This window comes from Salvia hispanica, chromosome 2 (assembly GCF_029641045.1).
Source record: "Salvia hispanica isolate PSC_SH4W2 chromosome 2, Shi_PSC_v1, whole genome shotgun sequence".
Classification (NCBI taxonomy): domain Eukaryota; kingdom Viridiplantae; phylum Streptophyta; class Magnoliopsida; order Lamiales; family Lamiaceae; genus Salvia; species Salvia hispanica.
This window is the reverse complement of record NC_142693.1, coordinates 6,398,863-6,413,160: the sequence shown is the minus strand read 5'-3', so window position 1 is coordinate 6,413,160 and position 14,298 is coordinate 6,398,863. Positions and strand designations below refer to the sequence as shown.

The window sequence follows — 14,298 nt, the reverse complement described above, 5'->3', positions numbered from 1 at the left end:
CATTGATCTGCCCACCGGGCGCCGGCAGTCGCCGCACACGTCTGCGGCGGTCACCGGTCACCGTCTGACTCCAGATTTTCAGACTTTGCATTTTGGCTCCCTATTTCGGCTCAATTATGCACGTTTCTCACAAAACACGTCAAAATACCAAAATAGACAAAATATGTAAATAAAGGACGTATAGAGTGACTTTGACATAAAAAACGGACCAAATAACGGCCTTAAAATAGTGCAAAATCCGAGCGTATCAATCTGCTGCCGAATGAAGCTCTCCTGGTTCACCATTTTCTTGCTTTGGTCCATGTTAGAGAGCTTGCGGAAGCGGGCGAGGACGGACTGTGCCCTAAACGGTGATGGCTACACCTTCAGCATAGTGTCGTAAGGGCTATAGATGATGGCACAGGCTTCAACAACAAAGTAGCTTGCTCCATTGGACACACACTGCACACACTACCCACACACTGCACACACTCCTAAAACCAGAATACAAATTTAGCCTAAAACATTCACTTTTTGAGAAACAGGACCATAACAAATAAAATCCTTGTCAGAGTGGTCCTTTTCTGACGGTTTCGTCAAAAAACTAATGCTCATGCCACTTTGGAATTAGCGTTGTCTGTTAGTTTTTTACAGGAACCGTAAAAAAAGGACTACTTCGGCAACATTTTCATTTGTATGGACCCATTTTTAATAAGTAAATTTTTTGGGCTAAATTAATATTTTGATCATATGTTCAGGACCAAAATTGATCTTTACTATAGATTTTCATTTTTGTTTTGTGACTACTTTTTTGGACAAAAAAATGGCAAAATGAGAAATGATTCAATAGTTTCACTGATTCGCTTACCGATTGTGGTTGCAAGTTACTCCCTTCATCTCCAAAGAATATACACTTTGGGATCGGCACGGCTTTTAATGCAAAATTGGGAAAGTGAGAGATGGGTAGAGAGAACAAGTAATTAAAGTATTGTTAAAATAAAAAGAATTTCTAAAATTAGAAAGTGCATATTCTTATGGGACGGACTAAAAAGGAATGAGTGCAAATTATTATGGGACGGAGGGAGTATAATATTTTAATGCAAATTTAAACAATTAATATTTAAAAAGGATATGTTCTTGATTTCGCAGAGGAAATTAAGGTTTCATCAATCCGCCGTTATTTTATACTCTTCGTAAGTACTCCCTCCGTCCGCCAATACTTGGCTCAAGAGGAAATTAGTAATTAGTAGAGGAAATTGAGGTCTCATCAATCTGCCGTTATTTTATACTCTTCGTAAGTACTCCCTCCGTCGCCAATACTTGGCTCAAGTCGACCCGACGCGGGTTTTAAGGTGTAATAGAAAGTGGGTTGAAAAATAAGTGTCACAAGTATTGGCGGACGGATTAAATAGGAAACTAGTGACAAGTAATAGCGACGTAGGGAGTACTAATTAATTAGTATCTATAAATATGCACGTTGATGTTCCACTTTATTACTCCCTCCGTCCATAGTAGATGTCACATTTGGGAGATGGCACGAGATTTTAGGAGATGTTATTTTGTTTATTAAGTGGTGTGAAAAAATATAATTTTATAATTGATGTGAGAGGGAATTTTTTCCAAAAGAGGAAATGTGACATCTTTTGTGGGACAAATTAAAAAGGAAAGTGTAACATCTATTATGGGAGGGAGGAAGTATTAGTTTTCTATATAGTAAAAAGGGATCAAACTACCGAAAGCCAAAAGCATAAGTTAAATACGACAAATGACAAGGCTGCCGCAAAGATGCAAACCACATACGAAAGCAACAAGGCGAAAAACCTACTATCAATAAGTCCTAAATAGTGGGGAACTCCCAACAAAAGCACTACATTATTAGTCTATAAAACTGTATGTATAATTTAAAAAGGGTCTAATATAAAATGTATGTACAATTTTCTAAAAATGAGAAAAAGGGCTCAAGATTTAATACATGTACCTTGCCAATATCATCATAATAAATGTTTATTTCCTCATAAAACATAGTATATGTTTAGTAAATAATCAACAAGTGAAGACCATAGACATACTTCCTCCGTCCCTCACTAAGTGAGGCATTACTTTTTGGCACGAGTTTTAAGAAAGTGAATTTTTGTTAGTTAAGTAGAGAAAATAAAGTAAGATAGAGGAAAAAGTATAGAAGCAAAAGTAAGAGAAAGAGTGCTAAAAAAAGAAATGAATCGCCTAGCTCGGGATATCCTAAAAAGGAATATGAATCACTAAACAAGGGACAAAGGAAGTACAATACAACTAGGAACTAACCGACACAAGAAAAACAGTTATGAAATTAGTAATTGAAACAACTAAGACAATGCTAAGGGTCTCTTTGATACATAGAATTGAATTCAAATTCTATTGAATAAAATTTGAAGGAAATGATATGAAGTGTGTGAGCAATGTGTAGTTTGTGTAGCATATGTGCATTGTGTGTGTATAGTGTGTGCAAAATATGTGTGTAGAATGTGTTTGCAATGTATGTGCATTGTGTGTGTATTGTTTGTGCAATGTGTGTGTGCGCATAGTATGTGCATTGTGCAGACAGTGTGTATAGAGTGTGTGCAGTATGTGTTTTTGTCATTCTGTGTGAATTTTCCCAATTTTATTACTAATTATTTTAATTGTAATTATCTCTGTGTGATACGAAATTCAAATTGTGGAATTGGAAATATATAGATTTGAAATTTCAGTACCAATTCCTTTTTTTTTTTACCAAACATTTAAAGCCCCACTTCCAATTCTGCATGCTCAATTTCACGATACCGAGAGGAGCTTAAGCGAATTCAAATTCAGTTCAATGCGAAAGGCTTCTGACAAGAAGCGAAAGAAGGATTTGATTAAGAAGGTGAACGAGCTGAGCACATTAATTAAAACAAATCACACATTAACTTAACCTTAAATCACACATTAACTTAACCTTAAACGAGTTGGCCATACCACCGGCACGGGGTCGTAAGGGCTGTAGATGATGACGCAGGTTGACACACCAGAGAGGGTGCTCAGCTCGCTCACCTTCTTTATCAGGCCCTTCTTTCGCTTCTTGTATGACGTTTTTCTCTCAGAATCATTCTTAACGTAGGCGAGGGTTACCTTCTTTCTCGTCATTGCATTTATGTTTAACAATGATTTCTTTTTGTTGGTGAGTTTTAGGGTGTGGTAATGAAGTTACCGATTCATGATTAAATTGATTGGACCGGTTAGACCACTGATAGAACTTGACTATTTTTGCAAATATATAGAATTAAATGCTATAAATTATATGAAAAGAATCAATTACATTCCTTAATTGTATCACGCAAAATCAATTATATTCCGTATCACACAAAATCAATTACATTTCTTAAGTGTTCATCTCTAGATTAACTCATGTTTTAGGAGGTCAAATACACTTAGGAGGATTACAAGGACATATAAATTATATAAAGATAACAAGGAAATTCCTATACTTAAGGGCATTCCTCATGTTTACAAGGAATGTTTAAATTATATGAAGTGTGTGCGCAATGTGTAGTTTGTGTAGCATATGTGCATTGTGTGTTTAGTGTTTGCAAAATATGTGCGTAGAATGTGTGTGCAATGTGTGTGCATTGTATGTGTATAGTTTGTGCAATGTGTGTGTGCGCATAGTATGTGCATTGTGCAGATAGTGTGTGTAGAGTGTGCAATGTGTGTTTCTGTGTGAATGTGCCCAATTTTATAATTAATTATCTTAATTGTAATTATCCCCGTGTGAAAAGAAATTCAAATAGTGGAATTGGGAAGATATAGATTTGAAATTTCAATACCAATTCCAATTTTTGTTTTACCAAACCTTGGGTTAGGAATTTAAAGACCCAATTCCAATTCGGCATGCTCAATTTCGTGATACCGAGAGGAGCTTAAGCAAATTCAAGTTCAGTTAAATCTCATGCTTTCCACAACTATATATATACACACAAACATAGCCCAAAATCCACCAAGAAATCCCTGTTATCTAAAAACAATGACGAGAAAGAAGGTGACTATTACTTACATTACCAATGACTCTGACAAGAAGCGTAAGAAGGGTTTGATGAAGAAGGTGAGCAATCTGAGCACATTAATAAAAACAAATTACTTATCTGTAGATTCATCCATCATATATACATCACCAACTAGGATACAAATCACATATTAACTTTATTGGATTCTGGAATACAAGAGATAAACCGGGCGTAATACAACCTAAAAGAAGGAATACAAGTGAACTAACTGAATCGAAATTACAAAGGAAAATTCGAAACAAATAAACTGAAAAGGAATTTAGCCGAGTCGAGGAGGCCTCTTTCCGCAAGACGAGATACGCTCCGGTAGTGCTCTTTGGATTGACGTTTCATCCCCAAAGATAAAACGGGTAGCGTCTCTGATGAAGCAGCACCGCAATCAACAGAGCTCCAGCGAACTGAATGGAGGAGAGGGCAGAGCTTTCGACAGAAAAACAATGCAGAGAGGGAGAGAGCTTATGATGCAGAATGATTTCTAGTGTTTGATGTGTGTAGTATGCATAGAATGGCTAGCCTATTTATAGGCTCGGTCCACTGCAGGGGGTCAACGGCCATAATGGATGTCATCAATGCTAGACCGTAACGGTCGTCGGTTACGAAGCGTTACAAAACGTTACAGAGCTGAGAGGCTGAATCTAGGAAGCTTCTAGAATCGGTCATGACGTGGATTACTACGTGTTCAGCCACGTTGGCTTACCGCGTCATACTGACGAGTTGGCATCCCGCTTGGCTCACTGACGTGGAAACGGGTGCTGGTCTAAAAAGAACTAGACCCACTAGCCTTGGGCCAAGCCCACAACTAGGCCCAAGCACCAAGCCCACGACCAGGCCAAAGAACAGCCCAAAGACCACCCAAAGACCAATTGCCAAGATTCAAGGACAAGGACAAGGGCACGGGCACGGGCATGAGCACGAGCACGATCATGAGCACGGGCTCGGGCTCGAGGCTCGCGGCGGGCCGCGCGGTGGCGGCGGCGCGCGCGTGTGGGCTCTAAAGCTCATCTTAGTTCACTATAATTATTCCATGTAATAATCCTTCTTATTAAATACTAGTTTAATAAGGTTGTAACTTCCAATGTGGGATAATTAACTCTCTTAATTATTCCCTAAGCTTCTCTCGTAGCTCATTAAGTTCGCAATTTTGCACAACTTTAATCTCTTATTTCTCACTCACCGGGAATCAGATTTGAGAAAATGAATATACCACGGTCATCTACTCCGAACGTAGATCGACGCTATATCATTTAATTTCAAAAAATTAAATGTCTTGTTGAAATTATAATTGGTCAAAGTTCATTGACCGGGCATAGATTCCAACAATCCCCCACATGAGTGGAAATAGCCAAAATGCAAATGCATGCAGACACAAGCTCAACCCTCGAAAGGTATATAAGCATAAGGATAGGTAGCTTTTAGCTTTGAACCTTCCATAGTCAACGCCATCGGATACACATGCGGCCTAGTAGCGCGATGCTTTGAACTAGTCCCCCACGGCGTGCACCGAGACAATGGTGTTAACACTTAAACACCTCAACCTCATCCGTTCACACGTTTTGTGTCCTTTGCGGCCTTGGATACCACTTTGGATTCATAAGTGTGTATTTGAAGCGGCCACACTTCACACTTACATAGGTGATTCCTACTCGAGTATCTTGCCCTACTCGGTATCTTTGAGAACTCAATCTCCTTGAGATCCTTAGGAATCATTAAAAGTCATAGACATATCCTCACCACAAGGCAAGTTTTCAAACACTTTATTGCTCTCTAGGGAATAGATGTAGATGAGTGTTTCTCACGAACTCTCATAGCTTAGTTTTCCCATTGAACCAAGTTCTTGGGATCTCCAGTCATCATGGTTGGGTTACCACTATGACAATTCTTTAGTTTGTGGATTTCAAACCCATTCCCTCTATCAACTTATTCATTTGGTCACGGATCCGCTAGATTATCTATTGACTTCACATAGTCAATTGTAATCACGCCTGTTGTGATCAAATGTCTTACGGTATTATGTCGTCGACGAATATGTCGAGACTTACCGTTATAGAAGCCATTATTTGCCCTCCCGATAGCGGCTTGACTATCACAGTGAATCAACACTGGAGGCACTGGCTTACACCAACCTGGAATATCTTCAAGGAAGTTCTTAAGTCATTCGGCTTCTTCCCCAGCTTTATCTAAAGCTATGAATTCTGATTCCATAGTTGAACGGGCTATACATGTCTGTTTCGTGGATTTCCACGAGACAGCACCACCCCCAATAGTAAAGACGTATCCACTTGTTGAAAGTGAGTCCTTATTGTCGGATATCCAATTCGCATCACAGTACCCTTCAAGTACCGGGGGGTAACTCGAAAAGTGTAGCCCATGATTTTGAGTATGTTTTAGATATCTCAAAACCCTTACAAGAGCTCTCCAATGCTCTTTGTTTGGATTACTCGTGTAGCGACTCAACTTGTTCACGCCACAAGCAATGTCCGGCCGAGTGCAATTAGTTATGTACATAATGCACCCAATGACCCGTGCATATTCTTCTTGTGCAACGGGTTCGCCCTTGTTTTTGCTCAAGTGAACATTGAGTTCAATTGGAGTCTTAACCAGCGCGCCATCATAGGCATTGAATTTCTTCAATATCTTCTCATTAGATTGGTTTAAGATGATTCCATCGGATGTTCTTAGAATTTTCATTCCAAGAATTACATCGGCTAGACCCATGTCTTTCATGTCAAAGTTTCTCTTTAACATGGCTTTTGTCTCGTTAATCACTTGAGTGTTAATACCCATGATTAACATGTCATCAACGTAGAGACACACTATAACGTACCCGTTATCAGTGCTCTTAATATAGACACATTTGTCACACTCGTTGATTTTAAACCCATTTTATAACATCACATTATCAAACTTCAAGTGCCATTGCAACGGCGCTTGTTTTAATCTATAGAGGGACGTAACCAGTTTGCATACCTTCTTCTCTTGTCCGGGCACTACAAACCCTTCGGGTTGTTCCATATAGATTTCATCCTCTAATTCACCATTTAGAAACGCAGTCTTAACATCCATTTGATGAATCTCAAGATTGTGCAATGCAGCAATCGCGAGAAGCACTCGGATAGATGTAATCCTCGTTACAGGTGAATAGGTATCGAAGAAGTCATGTCCTTCCTTTTGTTTAAAACCCTTTACAACTAGTCGGGCTTTATACTTATCCACTGTTCCATCGGCCTTAAATTTTCTTTTAAGCACCCATTTGCACCCTAAAGGTTTCACACCTTCGGGCAAATCAACCAACACCCAAGTTTGGTTTAGCAAAATTGAATCAATTTCGCTTTGAACAGCTTCTCTCCAATGTAACCCGTCTGGGCCATCGAAGGCTACTTTTATTGACGTTGGCTCTTTATCCAACATAAAAGCAATGTGATCAGGATCAAACGTTTTTGGTGTTCTGACTCTACTACCACGTCTTAGTACTGCATCACTTGGATCAGGCCTCACTCGCTTGCGTGATTTAGGCTCTTCATTCGCGGATTTAGAACTAGTAGCTTCATCCACTGTTTTAGAACTAGTGGCCTCATCCTCAATTCTTGTCTCAGAATTGTTTGGGACTTCTTCTTTGTCCTTGCAAGGAAATGTATTTTCGAGAAATGCGGCATTCCTTGACTCGATTGTTGTTCCTACTGTGATAGTCGATATTTCAGACTTGTGAACAACAAATCTATATGCACTACTGTTAAGTGCATATCCAATGAAGATACAATCGACTGTTTTAGGGCCAATTGTAACTTCTTTGGGCGGGGGAACCATCACCTTTGCCAAACACCCCACACTTTGAGGTATTTGTAGGATGGTTTCCTACCTTTCCACAACTCATAAGGAGTGACGTCTTTTCCTTTGAGTGGAATTTTGTCTAGGATATAGTTGGCTGTCAAAATAGCCTCCCCCCACATGTTATGTGGTAATTCTGAACTTAGTAGCAACGCATTCATCATCTCTTTTAGAGTTCGATTTTTGCGTTCTGCTACACCATTAGATTGTGGTGAATATGGAGCTGTTGTTTGATGAATTATACCACTTGCGTTGCATAACTCCTCAAACGGGGCTACATACTCACCTTCTCTATCACTTCGAATCGCTTTGATTTTACAACCAAGTTGATTCTCAACTTCGTTCTTATAATTTTTGAACGCTTCAATTGCTTCATCTTTACTTCTTAAAAGATAAATGTAGCAATATCTTGTGCAATCATCTATAAAAGTGATAAAGTACTTTTTACCACCTCTAGTTTGCACCATCTTTAAATCACATACATCCGTGTGAATTAATTCAAGGGGTTTTGTTTTTCGTTCAACTGAGTGAAACGGTAACTTAGTCATTTTAGCCTCAAGACATATTTCACATTTGTCTTGCCTATCCACTTCAATTGCCTTTAGTAAATCTAAGTTCACCAATCATTTACCAGCTTTTGAATTTACACGTCCCAATCTACAATGCCACAAATTTGAAGACTCGGTCAAATAAGAGGAAGTAGATGCTTTATTATTATTGTTAGCCAAAGGCTTTGGAACAAGGCGCGTAGCCACACTAAGCTTGAAAAGTCCGTCGGTTACATAACCTTTTCCGAGGGACTTCCCAAACTTATACAAAACAAACCTATCAGACTCGAATACAAGTTTAAACCCCTTATTAACTAGTATTAATCCTGACACTAGGTTCTTGCGGGTGTCCGCCGTTATTTTATACTCTTCGTAAGTACTCCCTCCGTCCGCCAATACTTGGCTCAAGAGGAAATTAGTAATTAGTAGAGGAAATTGAGGTTTCATCAATCTGCCGTTATTTTATACTCTTCGTAAGTACTCCCTCTGTCGCCAGTACTTGGCTCAAGTCGACTCGACGCGGGTTTTAAGGTGTAATAGAAAGTGGGTTGAAAAATAAGTGTAACAAGTATTGGCGGACGGATTAAATAGGAAACTAGTGACAAGTAATAGCGACGTAGGGAGTACTAATTAATTAGTATCTATAAATATGCACGTTGATGTTCCACTTTATTACTCCCTCCGTCCATAGTAGATGTCACACTTGGGAGATGGCACGAGATTTTAGGAGATGTTATTTTGTTTATTAAGTGGTGTGAAAAAATATAATTTTATAATTGATGTGAGAGGGAATTTTTTCCAAAAGAGGAAATGTGACATCTTTTGTGGGACAAATTAAAAAGGAAAGTGTAACATCTATTATGGGAGGGAGGAAGTATTAGTTTTCTATATAGTAAAAAGGGATCAAACTACCGAAAGCCAAAAGCATAAGTTAAATACGACAAATGACAAGGCTGCCGCAAAGATGCAAACCACATACGAAAGCAACAAGGCGAAAAACCTACTATCAATAAGTCCTAAATAGTGGGGAACTCCCAACAAAAGCACTACATTATTAGTCTATAAAACTGTATGTATAATTTAAAAAGGGTCTAATATAAAATGTATGTACAATTTTCTAAAAATGAAAAAAAGGGCTCAAGATTTAATACATGTACCTTGCCAATATCATCATAATAAATGTTTATTTCCTCATAAAACATAGTATATGTTTAGTAAATAATCAACAAGTGAAGACCATAGACATACTTCCTCCGTCCCTCACTAAGTGAGGCATTACTTTTTGGCACGAGTTTTAAGAAAGTGAATTTTTGTTAGTTAAGTGGAGAGAATAAAGTAAGATAGAGGAAAAAGTATAGAGGCAAAAGTAAGAGAAAGAGTGCTAAAAAAAGAAATGAATCGCCTAGCTCGGGATATCCTAAAAAGGAATATGAATCACTAAACAAGGGACAAAGGAAGTACAATACAACTAGGAACTAACCGACACAAGAAAAACAGTTATGAAATTAGTAATTGAAACAACTAAGACAATGCTAAGGGTCTCTTTGATACATAGAATTGAATTCAAATTCTATTGAATAAAATTTAAAGGAAATGATATGAAGTGTGTGCGCAATGTGTAGTTTGTGTAGCATATGTGCATTGTGTGTGTATAGTGTGTGCAAAATATGTGTGTAGAATGTGTTTGCAATGTATGTGCATTGTGTGTGTATTGTTTGTGCAATGTGTGTGTGCGCATAGTATGTGCATTGTGCAGACAGTGTGTATAGAGTGTGTGCAGTATGTGTTTTTGTCATTCTGTGTGAATTTTCCCAATTTTATTACTAATTATTTTAATTGTAATTATCTCTGTGTGATACGAAATTCAAATTGTGGAATTGGAAATATATAGATTTGAAATTTCAGTACCAATTCCTTTTTTTTTTTTTACCAAACATTGGGTTTGGAATTTAAAGCCCCACTTCCAATTCCGCATGCTCAATTTCACGATACCGAGAGGAGCTTAAGCAAATTCAAATTCAGTTCAATGAGAAAGGCTTCTTGACAAGAAGCGAAAGAAGGATTTGATTAAGAAGGTGAGCGAGCTGAGCACATTAATAAAAACAAATCACACATTAACTTATCCTTAAATCACACATTAACTTAACCTTAAACGAGTTGGCCATACCATCGGCACGGGGTCGTAAGGGCAGTAGATGATGACGCAGACTCACACACCACAGAGGGTGCTCAGCTCGCTCACCTTCTTTATCAGGCCCTTCTTTCGCTTCTTGTATGAAGCTTTTCTCTCAGAATCATTCTTAGCGTAGGCAAGGGTGACCTTCTTTCTCGTCATTGCATTTATGTTTAACAATGATTTCTTTTTGTTGGTGAGTTTTAGGGTGTGGTAATGAAGTTACTGATTCACGATCAATTGATTGGACCGATTAGACCACTGATAGAACTTTAATATTGTTGCAAATATATAGAATTAAATGCTATAAATTATATGAAAAAAAATCAATTACATTCCTTAATTGTATCACGCAAAATCAATTATATTCCGTATCACACAAAATCAATTACATTTCTTAAGTGTTCATCTCTAGATTACAAGGACACATAAATTATATAAAGATAACAAGGAAATTCCAATACTTAAGGGCATTCCTCATGTTTACAAGGAATGTTAAAATTATATGAAGTGTGTGCGCAATGTGTAGTTTGTGTAGCATATGTGCATTGTGTGTGTATAGTGTGTGCAAAATATGTGTGCAATGTGTGTGCATTGTATGTGTATAGTTTGTGCAATGTGTGTGCGCACATAGTACGTGCATTGTGCAGATAGTGTGTATATAATGCACCTTGGGTTAGGAATTTAAAGACCCAATTCCAATTCGGCATGCTCAATTTCATACCGAGAGGAGCTTAAGCAAATTCAAATTCAGTTAAATCTCCTGTCTTCCACAACTATATATATACACACAAACATAGCCCGAAATCAATCAAGAAATCCCTGTTATCTAAAAACAATGACGAGAAAGAAGGTGACTATTACTTACATTACCATTACCAATGGCTCTGACAAGAAGCGAAAGAAGGGTTTGATTAAGAAGGTGAGCGATCTGAGCACATTAATAAAAACAAATTACTTATCTGTAGATTCATCCATCATATATACATCACCAATCAGGATACAAATCACATATTAACTTAACCAAACATAAAAACTCTAATCCGTCACGTCTAAATCTCAAACATTATAATGAGATCATCACTTATTAAAAGGAGTTGGATTAGGGTTAGGGTAAGGGTTAGGATTTGGATCCAGATTCCGATTTGGATTCTGGCCAGATTGAAAAGAGCTAGACTGGTCGAAATCGTATGGATCCGGCAGCACCATCCCGGGATCCCACCCGAGCCCGGTCCCCTCCATATCGCCTCCTCCTCCCGGGCTCTGGACCAGGTTCCATGGGAAGCTCTCCATCCCATCATCCTCCATCCGCACTGGAGCCTCTTCCACAGCGGTTGGAGGAGAAGGAGGCGGCATCGCCAACATAGGCGGCGGCGGCAGCAGGAGTGGAGGTAGCGGCGGCGGCGGCGCAGCCAGATTGCGCTGGTGCTCAGCTACCATAGCATCCATCCTTGCTTTTATATCTCGGAGCGTCTGGCCGATGATAAAGCTCATCTCCGAGACGTCATGGATCTGGAGGTCGTTGAGGGAGGCTTGGCCGAGGATGCATCGGAACATTAAGGCCTCAAGCTCCCGGCAGCTGTTTTCCTTCTGGAGACGGCGGAGCTGCTCCGTCGCCTTCTTGATCCGCTGGCGGGTGAAGCTCTCCTGGTTGACCATCTTCCGTGTCTGGTCCATGATGGAGAGCTTGCGGAAGCGGGCCAGGATGGACTGCGCATCAAGAGGCGTTGGCCATACCACCGGCGCGGGGTCGTACTGGCTGTAGATGATGACGCAGGCTTGCACACCACAGAGGATGCTCAGCTCGCTCACCTTCTTTATCAGACCCTTCTTTCGCTTCTTGTATGAAGCTTTTCTCTCTGAATCATTAGTAATGTAGGCAAGGGTTACCTTCTTTCTCGTCATTGCTTTTTGGTTTTAACAATGCTTTCTTTTTCTTGGTGAGTTTTAGGGCTCTCTTTGTGTCCATATTTATTTGAAAATTTGCTTTGCATTGTCTGAGTTGTTCCATTTAATTTCATAATTGTTTTACCGTGTCAGTTAATGCATTGCAGCCCTCATATGTTTTATGAGGAAAAACCATTTATTGTGATACTCCTTTTGTACATCATTTAAAGAGCTATTTTGCTTCTACTTTTTAGTATAAGGACCCTCACATTCTAATAGCTTTTTACTCTTACAATTCAATATAAAATTAATATTTTAAATGAGTCCCACATTCCACTCACTTTCTCCAATTACATTTCTTCACAAAGTCAAACTGATTCTTAAAACATGTGCCGAGTTTAAATGATTCTTTAAATGATGGACGGAGGGAGTAATATTGGCATCATACATGTACTATGAAATCTTGAGCCCTTTTTTCATTCTTAAAGAAATTGTACATATATATTTTATGGAGTGTGATCTGTTGCTAACTTTTCTTAAATTGCTAACTTGCTAACTTATTAACGTAGTGTATTAAAAATGTCAACACGATGATACAGTGTGTGTGTGTGTGCGCGCGCGCAATGTGCGTTGTAGAGTGTCTCTCCAATTCCAACTTCTTTTATGGTACCAAATATTGGATTTGGAATTGAAAGCTCCAATTTCAATTCTGCAAGATCAATTCCATGATGCCAAATGGAGCCTAAGCATATTCAAATTCAATTCAATCTCATGTCTTCCACAGCTATATATATACACAGAAACTGACAAACATAACCTTAAACTCACAAGAAATCATTGTTAACCTGCAAACAAAGACGAGAAAGATAGCCTACATTACCAATGACTCTTAAAGAAAGGCTTCATACAAGAAGCGAAAAAAGGGTTTGATTAAGAAGGTGAGCGAGTAGATCACCCTCTGCGGTGTCTAAACCTGCGCTATCATCTACAGCCTATACAATACTGTGTCGAAGGTGTGGCTATCGTCGTTTCAGGTGCAGTCCATCCTCACCCACTTCCGCAAGCTCTCTAACATGGACTAGAGCAAGAAAATGGTGAACCAAGGGAGCTTCACGTGACAGCGGAACAAGAAGGCGACGGAGTTGCACCGCCGCCTCCGGAAGGAGAACAACCGCTGCGAGCTCAAAGCGTTCATGTTTCGCTGCATCACTTGCCAATCCTCTATCGACGATCTCAACATCCACTAAAAAATATATGTACAATTTCTAAGAAAACATATATGGGTAGCAATTTACTTAAGAAATGCCGACTATAGAGATACAATACAACTAGGCCTTAACAAACACGAGAAAAACCGTTATGCAATAGTAATTGAAACAACAAAGACAACGTTAAGCGTCCGTTTGGTACACAGAATTGGAATTGAATTCTAAAGAACTAAATTTGGAAGAATTGATATGAAATGTGTGTGTAGTGTGTGCATTGTGTGTACAGTGTGTGCAGTGAATGTGCATTGTGTATGCAGTGTGTGTGTGTGTGCAGTGTGTGTAGTGTATGTATGTGTGCGCAGTGTGTGTATGCACTATAGTGCATTGTGTGTATAGTGTGTGTGTGTGCAATGTGCATTGTAGTGTGTGTGTAGTGCAATGCAATCTCATGTCTTCCATGGAAAAGAGACATGCAGAAAGAAAAAAAAAATAGTACTTCCTTATTTAAACAGGCCGGGCGACGTCAGCATGTTGACTATCTTCTTCAGCCCATAAATTCTGCGCCACATAAATCTATCTTTACTGAATCTGTTTGCCCATGCTTTCGCCCTAAGTGATAA

At 39.0% G+C, this 14,298-nt stretch overlaps 1 protein-coding gene across 1 annotated transcript; it reads right to left on the bottom strand.

Annotated features, from left to right (window-relative positions):
• Positions 1-11,663: 11,663 nt before the first annotated feature.
• On the bottom strand, positions 11,664-12,488 carry LOC125185531 (agamous-like MADS-box protein AGL80). The gene has a single exon (XM_048082083.1). It carries the CDS (start codon positions 12,486-12,488, stop codon positions 11,664-11,666), a length of 825 nt encoding a protein of 274 aa, XP_047938040.1.
• Between the last annotated feature and the right edge of the window lie 1,810 nt (positions 12,489-14,298).